The sequence below is a fragment of the Trichosurus vulpecula genome, chromosome 4 (genome assembly GCF_011100635.1).
Source record: "Trichosurus vulpecula isolate mTriVul1 chromosome 4, mTriVul1.pri, whole genome shotgun sequence".
Taxonomy (NCBI): Eukaryota; Metazoa; Chordata; class Mammalia; order Diprotodontia; family Phalangeridae; genus Trichosurus; species Trichosurus vulpecula.
Genome location: NC_050576.1, coordinates 155307029 through 155318785, shown reverse-complemented (window position 1 = coordinate 155318785; position 11757 = coordinate 155307029). Strand labels below are relative to the sequence as shown.

Sequence of the window (11757 nt, the reverse complement as noted above, 5' to 3'; positions counted from 1 at the left end):
TTTATTGAGAGACTTGGTCATATTCTATGGGGTTTCTATGAAACCATCAAGCTAATTTGTAATCAAGGAACTGAATGTCTAGCAGTTTGTGCTGGAAACCTTTCATCCAAGCCCCTGAAAAGGAAGAAGCTGAGGAGGAGGAGAGGGCTTCATCCTCAAGCTTGGTCTCCCATCCACTCCTCACCTTGGTTAGAGGAGAACCTTGGGAACTTCAGAACTTCAGAATATTTGGAATTTTCATTGGTATCTGAGCAGTGTTCCCAGAACAGCTAATGGCAGTGTCTACATCAGAATCCAAGAGCCGATTGGACTCAAGGAGAAAAGGCCAAGCAACCAAAGCAGAAAAGTTATACCATACCATACTTACATCCTAATGTTTCAAAGGGAACATCATAAGGACTTCACAGAAGGGAGAAAAGGACTTTCAGAATCTGTGAGATACCCCCTTTATGTTCTAAGCTTGAGTACACCTTCCCCTGGATTCCATATGTACTTGTGGTACAGTGTTGTAGACTTTGGGGAGGGGGAGTGTTTTGTACCAACTATAGCATTGTGGTAAATATCCATTTCTAAAAGCTAATCAAGTTTGACTAACTGATATAATTTGATAATCAGGTGAAACACACTGGTGGGGGCTCATGAGAAATGACATTACAACACTGTGCCCCCTTTCAGGATTAATTCTAGAGCAGGGGTCAGCAATCTATAGCCAGAATACCAAACCTAACCAACTCCTGTTTTTGTACAGCCAGTCAGCTAAGGATGGTTTCTATATTTTAAAATACAATATCACTTTTTAAAGCTATAAGAACCATTCTTAGCTCACGGATGGTAGATGTCAGCAATAGTTTGTCAACCTTTTTTCTAAAGCTCTGAGGGGATGGAGTAGTCAACTCTGGGGATGTAGTCTTGCAGCATGAGTAAGGGCTGAGAAATTAGCTCCAGAATATGTGCCACATTATTATATACCACTTTTTTGCCACTAAAATCCTGTCTGACCACTTCTGTTGGAATAAACCTATTTTTGAGTTGTCACATAGTGGAATGTAAGCATGTGCAGGTCTTTTCAATCTGTAAAGGCCTCAAGTACAGACCTTCTGACAAACTATGTGCCTGTCATCCAAGAACCAGCCCAGCTAAATTCAGAGAGCCTTATCACCAGAAGGTTGGCTACCAATAGAGGAATTTTTTGGCCCTAGAAAGTCATGAAATCTGCATCAATGGAGTAAGTCCTATAATCTACAGAATTACAGATCTTATCAACTACTGAAAAATAATGTATCATATATGATCTCTCTTTCTCTGAAAATGAGGGAAGTGAAATGAGGAAATAGATGCTTTCAAATGAGTAATAGGTGAGATGCTCTTATTGTACTAGCCAGGTACCAATTAGTATGAATAATGAATCTTAGGACATGGTTGTAAGCATTAAAATCAGTACAGTTCAAACAGATGTGGGGAACCTGTGACTTCAAGGCCACATATGGCCCTCTAGATCCTTAAGTGAAACCCTTTGACTGAACCCAAACTTCACAGAACAAATTAAGGGGATTTGTTCTGTGAAGTTTGAATTCAGTCAAAGGGCTACGCTTGAGGATCAAGGGGGCCACATGTGACCTCGAGGCTGCAGGTTCCCCACCACTGGTTCAAAGTAATAATTATATAAAATATGGTAATTGCTTTTAGTCAAATGGAGATGTGCAGTGCAAATTTGAATAATGCTACCACTTTACGGAATTCATTATTTACACTACTCTTGATCTAGCTGTATTTATGTCATCCTTTAGATGAAAAGAAATTTAAAGGTCATTTAGCTTAACCCCTTTATCTTACTGATGAATAATTTTGGGTCTAAAGGTTCTTCCTAACTTTAATATTCTTATAGATCAAAGATCTAGGGTTGGAGGTGACTTCAGAGGTCATCTAATACAACTCCCTAATTGTACAAATGAGGAACCTGAAGCTCAATAAAGTTAATTAATTTGTCAGCATCAGAGACAGCATTTGAAAGCAGATCCTTTGCCCCGCTCCTTCTACCACCCTCCTTATGACAGTCATGATACTTTATGTTAGTTTTTATTTAAATAAATTTCCTTTCTTTTCTTAGCTGTCAGGTAATCGTCAATATCTTGCTTTTGTCATATTTACAAGGGTCAAGCCTACAGCTTCATTTTATAACCAACACGATCTTCAAAAATGAACCTGCTATGCTATTCCTGACTCATCACTTAATATTTCCCTCCCAGCAGAGAGTTTGAGGGGAGTCATCCTCAAAGGGCCCCAGGAAATCCTTACCTGGATCTGCTGAAGTATGTTCTTGAGCTGAACTAGGAACTCTTTAGCTTCCTTTGCTTTATCAGAAACACCATTCAATGCTTGAGATAGCTGTGCCTAAACCATAATATACAGATATGGAAGAAAGAAAAATTAGAAATAAGCAGAGGGCAAAATTTACACTTAATAAGAAATTCTTCCATTTAAAGGGCACATTTCTCTGCAGAGCTCAGCCAATATTGTAGATACAATCATACATGACAATAGCTGATCTTTATATAGCACTTTAAGGTTTTCAAAGACCTTGACATATATTATATCATTTAGAGCCACAGTAGTCTTGTGAGGGGGGCGGTGCTGCTATTATTTTTTTATATATAGATGAGGAAATTGAAGGTCCTAGAGACTAGGGGACTTGGCCATGATCACCCAGCTAGTGTATAGAAAATGACATTTGAACTTAAGTACTTAAGCTACCGACTTCACAAGGTGATTGGGGAGGTGGGTGGGTGGGAATGTGTTATAAGCCTTTAAAGACTCATAAAACCATTATTCAACATTTTTCACATGGTCACATCTATGATGTTCACTAGTCACTGTAGGGGACATACAGATAATATATAGGCTCCTGCCTTCAAGGAGCTCGCAATCTAATAGGAGGTATATGGCATACACAAACGATAAATAGAAATAATATAAATAAAGAGATTGGGTATTATAAATTTAATAAAAATTAGTCATCAGAAGGAGGAGAGGCAAGGGGACCTATTTGGCTACACTACAGCTCTCCCATCCTGTCCTTTTCAGCTGTCCTTCCCCCGGGACTTTAAGAGGCACAGCTTTTGCACAGTGGAAGCATGCAGCACCAGCTGCTTGTCAATTTGTTGCCAATCCTTCTGATTCTTACTAGTATTGTGGAAGAATAAAATGAAGAATAATAGAATCTTAGCATTGGAAGGGACTAGAGGTCAGCAAGTGGAGGACAATGAGTGTTCTTTATGGTTATTTATACTTAATCCATGCTTCTCTAAACAGATATCAACATAGAGCAACATATTAATGGGGGTTTTGGGGGTACAGAGAATTGGAGACAAAGTGAGTTACTGTAGATTGAGGAATGACTAAACAAGTTATAGTACATGAATATAATGGAATATTATTATATAGTAAATAAATGTAATAAATATGAAGAATCTAGAGGAACATGGGAAGACTCATAAATTGATATAGTAGAATGAAGAGAGCAGAACCAGGAAAACAGTCTGGCTGAACCAAATGTGTTATATGATAGTAAGCTCCTTGAGGACAGGAATTGTCTTTTGCCTGTTTTTATCTCCCCAGCACTTAGCACAGCACTTAATAAATGTTAATTGAGTTGAAAATTTGAATACAAATGTAATAGACTGGTACTGTACACTATTATGTACTATTGTGAAATGAGGAAATAGATGCCTTCAAATAAGCAAGCATGGAAAAACTTTTGTGAACTACTACAAAATGAAGTAAGCAGAATCAGAAGAATAATTTATACCATAGCAGCAATATTATAAAAATGAACAACTTTGAAGACTTTTATAAGTGATGAATAAATTTTATAAATTTATTTATAAATATGATGAAGAATGAAATGAGCAGATTTAGAGAATAATTTATCCAATGACGATAGCATTTAAAAAAAAAAGCTTTGAAGGCTTCAAGAACAATGATCAATCAATAACCACCCAGGATTGTGGAGGACCAGTGATGAAGCATGTTACTACCTCCTCACACAGAGATGATAGACTCAGGGTGCAGAATGAGACATATCCCTTGAACGCAGATGATGAGGCAATGTTTTATTTGATTGTGCATATTTATTATGAGGAACTTATTTTTATTTTTTCAATGGGGTGGGGGATGAGAAAAAGAGAAAATAGGTTTCTTTTAATGAAAAACATATGTAAATAAATATATACAAAAACAATGCATGATAAACTTGGGAGGTGGTTATGGTAATACCCTGAGAGTGTCTGACTGGCAGGATTGGAAGAAAACCTCATAGTTCAGTAGGCACTCTCCTGCTAGTCACAGTCTTACAGTCTGACTTGTTAGTTATACTCATTAGTGCCAGTTTGGGCTTGAAAGGTGGCTCAGGCTCTAATGAATCTAAAAATCAGCTTCTTGAACATCATAATATATGTGCCCTGGATAGCTTGAACTCCTTGCTGATGATCAAGTGAAAGAGAGGTAACAGATAGAGGGAACCCTTGCCTGGAAGTGGGGAAATCTTGGCTCTTTTTTCCAGCCTGAGAAGTCATTTTACCTATTCTCATCAGTAGAGATTCAGAAATCACAAACATGCCATCCAATATGGTACAGTTATGGGGAAAACAATGGATTTCAAGTCAGAAAATCAGGGATTGCATCCTGATATTTATTGTCTGTGTGACCATGGGCAAGTCACTTGACTTTCCTGGGCCTCAGTTTTTTATCTGTAAAATCAAAGGGTTAGATTTTATTCCTAAGGTCTTGTCGAAATCCTATGGTAATTTAACAAAATGTCAGATGCATCGAACCCATGGAACAAGGAAACAGAGAAACAGATGAGATTTATGTGGATGAGACTGCTTTATAAAGCTATGCTCAGGAAAAGAGGCCACATCTCTTCTTCACCTTCCCTGAGGTAAGTCAGGTCAAGAATTAAGTTCTGAGTGAGAGTCCTCAGGGTGACATGTGGAATAGAGGAGCATAAGAATTGCCAGAAGAGGTCAAACCAAGGACTTATTTAGCCCGGGCTTCAGTTTCTGGCAATGGCTCAGAAGAACAGGTTGTCTGATAGCATGGTATCTCTCTGATATAACATTATGCTTCCAGCTTAGCAACACTCATAGATCAGTCCTAGGTCCCCTTTTAATAACGCTTGATAGATTAATCAACTGTAAATTTTGCCATACCTTTCTGGAACTTCTTTATAGAAGCTTGCCTCCTGCATAACTGCATTGTGAAATGAACAGTATTCCAGACTTAAACTCAAAAGGGTCTAAATTTGAATCCTCACTAATTGTGTGACCATGGTTAATCATTTAATCTCCCTGAGCCTCATTTTTCTTCATATGTAAAATTGGGATAACAGCATCAACAAACATTTATTAAGTATTTTATGCCAGACACTGTCTAGGTGCTGGAGACACAAATAGCAGATTCTCTGTTCTTTAAGAGCTTATGGTCTGTTGCTGCTGGTGGTAGGGTAGGAGTGGGGGAAAACACATACAATGATAGCAAATAAAGGATAATTTTGGAAGAAGAGATTCAAGCAGCTAAGAGGATCAGGAAAAGCCTCATTTGTGAAGTAGTTTTGGAGCTGGGCTTTTAAGGAAACTAGGAATTCTAAGAGGTGGAGGAGAGAAGGCATGCCCCCCAAGCACAGAGGATAATCTGTACAAAGATGGAATGCCATATTTGAGGTATAGCCAGAAGGTCATTTTGGCTAGACTATAGAGTGTGGGAAACAGAGTAATATGTAATAAGCTCTGAGGTAGGTTGGAGGTTTTAAATGCTAAGCAAAAGAGTTTGTATTTGGTCCTATAGATAATCGGGAGTCACTTGAGTTTATTGAGCAAGGCAGTGACTAGGAAAGGCATCTCGTAGAAGGTGGGATTTTAGCTGACACTTAAAAGAAGCCAGGGAAGCTGGTACACAGAAACAAGGAGGGACAGTATTCCAGACATGAGGAACAGCCAATGCATATATGTAGAGTCAGGAGATGGAGCATTTGTGTAAAGAATGGCCAGAAGGCAATGTCACCAGGGGCAGCTAGATAGCACAGTGGATAGAGTACTCGGTTTGAAGTCAGGAAGACTCATCTTGAGTTTAAATCCAGCTTCAGACATTTACTAGCTGTTTGACTCTGGGCAAGTCACTTAATCCTGTTGGCCTCATTTTCCTCATCTGTAAAGTGATCTGGAGAAGGAAACAGCAAACCATTTCAGTTCTTTGCCAAGAAAACCAAGAATGGGGTCACAAAGAGTTGGACACAACTGAAATGACTAAACAACAACAAATGTTGTTAGATTTTAGATTTCATGGCAGATAGTAAAGTGTAAGAAGGAGACAGGTTATGAAGGGCTTTAAAAGTTAGTTCAAGGATTTTATATTTGATAGTAGAGGTAATATGGAATTGATTAAGTTATTTGAGTAGGAGGAGATGACAAGGTCAGACAGACGTTTTAGGGAGATTACTTTGGTAGCTGAGTGAAAGGTAGACTGTAGTAGGGAAGAGATTTGAGGTAGGGAGATCAACTGGAAGGTTATTGCAGTAATCCAGGGTGGTGGCAGTGGAAAGAAGCAAGTGTTATGAGAGATACCATAAAGGTAAGACTGATAGGACTTGGCAACAGATTGGACGTAGGGTGTGTGTGTGTGTGTGTGTGTGTGTGTGTGTGTGTGTGTGTGAGAGAGAGAGAGAGAGAGAGAGACAGAGAGAGAGAGAGAGAGAGACAGAGAGAGAGAGAGAGACAGAGACAGAGAGATAGACAGAGAGAGACAGAGAGGAGAGAGAGGAGAGACAGAGACAGAGAGGAGAGAAGAGAGACAGAGAGAGAGAGAGACAGAGACAGAGATATACAGAGACAGAGACAGAGACAGAGAAGTGAAGAGTCAAAGATGACAGTAAAGTTTTGACCCTGGATGACTGGGAAGACGGTGATGCCTCAAAGCTAGGAAGAGGGGAGGACTTAGAGGGAAAGATAATGAGTTCAGCTTTAGACAAGCTGAATTTAACATGTCTTTAAGACTCCAATTTGAGATGAACAATAAGCAGTTAGAGATGCAAGAATGGAGATCAGGAGAGAGGTTAGAGTTGGAAGGATGGAACTGAGAATCATCTGCAGATAGATGATCATTGAACCCATAAAAGCTGATGAGGTCAACAAGTGGAATACTACAGAGGAAACAGAAAAGAGGGCCTAAGACAGAGCTTTAAGGAACACCAATAGTTAGCAGGCTCAACCTGGATGAATACTCAGCAAAGGAGACTGAGGAGAAATCAAACAGATAGGAGGAGAACTAGGAGGGAGCAATGTCACAAAAACCTAAAAAGAAGAGAGTATCAAGAAGAATGGGGTGATTAACAATGTGAGAGGTTAAGAAGGATGAGGATTGAGAAAGGCAATTAAATTTCAAAATTAAGAGAACATTGGTAATTTTTGGAAAGAGCAGTTTGAGCTGAAATATGAAGTCAGAAGCCAGACTGAAGAGAGTCTAGAAGAGAATGAGAAGGAAGATCTATTCCTCAAGGAGTTTAGGCATGAAAGAGAACTAATGAGAGAGAGAGAGAGAGAGAGAGAGAGAGAGAGAGAGAGAGAGAGAGAGAGAAGAGAGAGAGAGAGAGAGAGAGAGAGAGAGAGAGAGAGAGAGAGAGAGAGAGAGAGAGAGAGAGAGAGATGGACTCTGGACACCTCAGAAACTATTCCTCAGAAATCTACTGTCCACAGATAAGGTTTTCTTTGTTAAGAAATATGCATGTTAACACAATCTCCAAAAACCCGAATGACTTCATAGTCATTTATTTATATTTGTGGGGTAGAGGTATGAGTGGAGGAGGCATGAGTTTTATTCTTTAGAACATTTTTCTTACACTCAAAAGAATAATTCTCATTGACTTTACAGCTTACAGGTGAAATGAGAGTTCAGGAAGTCTTTCAAGGAATTATTGATTTCCTTTAGAAGCAGCACTGATGGTACTGGGAGTGAAGAAACTTGCTTTCAGGATGTACCATCTGTTTGCTCCAGATTTTGCCTAATTAGCTCCCTTGAGGTTCCATCTCTCCAAACCCTAGACACTGGACATCATATGAATGGCCATCTGACTTCACACAACTCAACTTTTCTAGGACATAGAAAGCATGTACGGGAACCAAATTCAAGTCCTTTTGACATACACTGATACACAACAGAAAAATGTGATATGTCAGAAGGAGTATTGAACTGGGAATTGAAAAGCTTGGACTCTAGTCCCAGCTCTACCACTAACTGGCCCTGTGACCAATTGTTTAATCTCTCTCATCCTCAGACTCCTCATTTGTAAAAAAATAAAATGAAGATATTAAATTAGATTAGATATCCTTAAGGTCTCTTCAACTCTAGAATTTTATGTTTCAACTCATAGGATCAAAGAGTCACGAGTTTTTAGCTAGAAGGAACCTTAAAGGTCATCCAGTCACATCTCCTCAATTTATATACGAGGAAACTGCAGTCTAGAGGGATTCAGTGAATTCACTTCAGTTTAATTTCAATTAAATTTAATAAAGTTTTATACCCAAAGTTTTATACCACCTTGACTAGACTATTGTGATAGCTTCTTAACTGGTCTTTTTACCCTATATTTTTTCCTTCTCCAATTAACCCTCCACATAGCCATTAAAATTATATTTCTAAAGTGTAGGTATGACTATGTCATTCCTTTACTCAGACAACATCAGTGGCTCCTTATTACCTCAAGGATGACAATCAAATTTCTATCTTTGTTTTTTTCAAGTATTCATAATCTGGCTGCAGCCTACCCCTTAAGCTTATTTCATATTATTCCTCTTCATACATCCTATGTTCCAGTCAAACTGGCCTACTTGCTTCTCCTTGTGCAGGACATTCCATCTCATGTTTCCATGATTTCCATACTTAGAATACAGTCCCTCCTAATCTCAGCCTCTTGGAACCCCTGGCTTCTTTCAAATCAGCTCAGCAAATCCACTGTCCATAGGTAACGTTTTTATTATTAGGAAATATGCATGTTAATTCAATCTCCAACAACTTGAATGAGTCTAAAAGCTACAAAACTGTGTATACTCTTTGACCCAGCAATATCACTTTTAGATCTGTATCCCAAAGAGATTTTTAAAACATATTTAATATTTATTTATTTATAAAAAATTTCTCCAGTTACATGTAAAACCAATTTTTAACATTCATTTTTAAAACTTTGAGTTCCAAATTCTCTTCCTTCCTCCCTCCCCACCCCAATCTCCATTGAGAAGGCAAACAATTTGATATAGGTTATACATGTGTAGTCATGTAAAACATATCCATAATAGTCATTTTGTAAAAGAAAACAGCTAAAAAAGCTCAAGAAAAATAAAGTAAAAAAAGTATGCTTTAATCTGCATTCAGACTATCAGTTCTTTCTCTGGGAATGGGTAGCATTTTTCATCATAAGTCTTTCAGAGTTGTCTTGGATTGTTGTATTACTGAGAATAACTCATTCACAGCTAATCATCTTACATTATTGCTGTTACTTTGTACCCAGTACATTTTGCTTTGCATCAGCTGGTGCAAGTCTTTCCAGGTTTTTCTAGGAGCATCTTGGTCATTGTTTCTTATAGTACAATAGTGTTCTATAATAGCCTCATATCATAACTTGTTCAGCCATTTCCCAGTTGATGGGCATCCCCTCAATTTCTAATTCTTTGCTCCCAGAAAAGAGCTGCTATAAATATTTTTGTACATATAAGTCCTTTTCCTTTTTGTTTTTTTTTTTATCTCTCTTGGGATACACCTAGTAGTGGTACTGCTAGGTCAAAGGGTTTACATGGTTTTATAGCCTTGTGAGCATAGTTCTAAATTGTTCTACAGAATGGTTGAATCAGTTTGTAGCTCCACCAACAGTGCATTAATATCTTATTTTCCCACATCCCCTCCAAAATTTGCCATTTAGCTTTTCTGTCCTATTAGCCAATCTAACAGTTATGAGGTAGTACCTCAGAATTGTTTTAATTTGCATTTCTCTAATCAATAGTAAGTTAGAGTATTTTTTCATATTCTGCTTTGTCTGAAAACCAATCATATTTTTTGATTATTTATCAATTGGGGAATGGCTCTTATTTGTATAAATTTGACTCAGTTCTCTATATGCTTGAGCAATGAGGCCTTTATCAAAGAAACTTGCTTAAAATTTTTTTCACAGTTACCATTGCCAACTGTATTTCCCTCCATCCTATTCCCCTCCATTCATTTATTCTATTTTCTCTCTCTCCATTTATCATGTCCCTCCTCAAAAGTGTTTTGTATCTGACTACACCACTCCCCCAATCTGCCTTCCTTTCTATCACTCATTCTTTTCTTATTCCCTTCCCTTCTTCTTTCCTGTAGTGTAAGATACATTTCTATGCCCAATTGAGTGTGTATGTTATTCCCTCCAAAATTTTTTTAAAAAGGAAAGGGAAAAATATTTAGAGCAGTTCTTTCTGTGGTGACAACGAATTGGAAATTAAGGGAATGCCCATCAATTGGGGAATGGCTGAACAAACTGTCATATATGATTGTGATGGAATACTATCATGCTATAAGAAATGATGAATAGGACGCTTTCAGAAAAACCTGGAAAGACTTACGTGAACTGATGCAAAGTGAAGTGAACAGAACCAGGAGAACATTGTGCATAGTAACAGCAATATTGTAAATTGATCAACTGTGAATGACTTAGCTTTTCTCAGCAATACAAAGATCCAAGATAATTCCAAAGGACTTATGATGAAAAATGTTATTCACCTCCAGAGGAAGAATTTATGAAGTCTGAAGGCAGATGAAAGCATACTATTTTTCACTTTCATTATTTTAAAAAAAATTTTTGGTCTATGTTTTCTCTCACAACATGACTAATATGGAAATATGTATTGCATGACTGCACATGTATAACCTATATCAAATTGCCTGCCTTCTCAATGAGAGGGGGAAGGGAGGGAGAGGAGAGAATTTGAAAATTAAAAATAAATTTTTTAATTAAAAAATTAAAATTTTTAAACATGAATGTTGAAAATTGTTTTTACATGTAATTGGAAAAAATGAAATATTTAAAATTGAAAAAAAAAGCAAGTCAGTTCAAGTTCCACTTCTATAAGAGGCTTATCTTCATCTCTCTGGTTATACAAGCTCTGCCCCTCCCTCGCCCCCCAAGAAATTACTCTGCATATATTTTATATTTGATTTTCTGTATACATATTGTTTCCTTACACTAGAATATAAACTCCTTGAGGGCAGGAACTGTCTGCTTTTGTCTTTCATCATGAGTACTTACTCGAAGTGCCTGGTACTTAGTAAGTGCCTAATAAATGCTTGTTGTTTGTTGAAAGCTTACTTTCTTCTGGGTGAGGTGGGTGTGGGGACATATTTCACAGAGAGGTTGGCAACTGAATTGAGACAAAGTAAGAGAGGCATTTCATTAAGTAGAGGTGGTGGTTGGGATAAAGGAAGTGTAAAAGGTCCATTCCAGGAAAGAGAGACAACATGGATGAGGGTGAGATGGAAATAATGATTAGTCTAATTTGGCTGGAAAAGTTGAAGGAGATTCTGTGCCTTTCATGACCTTATGGGGTTTATCATTCCCAGAGGAGTTGCTGGAGCTAAAGAGTTCTAAGTTCAACCCTAATCCAAACAACCTCTGCTCCCCTCTCATTCTTCACTTCAACCTATGAAACTAAATGATAACCCCATAATGGTTCCCTGCTATTTCTC

General features: G+C 37.8%; 1 protein-coding gene across 2 annotated transcripts in view; it reads right to left on the bottom strand.

The window, feature by feature from the left end:
- Positions 1–11757, bottom strand: part of TRIM67 (tripartite motif containing 67) — a 77240-nt gene that overhangs the window by 31846 nt on the left and 33637 nt on the right. For both annotated transcript variants that reach the window (XM_036756338.1, XM_036756339.1), the window contains one exon: positions 2296–2391. In XM_036756338.1, the coding sequence (XP_036612233.1) occupies positions 2296–2391 (96 nt within the window). The remainder of the gene's footprint in view (positions 1–2295; positions 2392–11757) is intronic.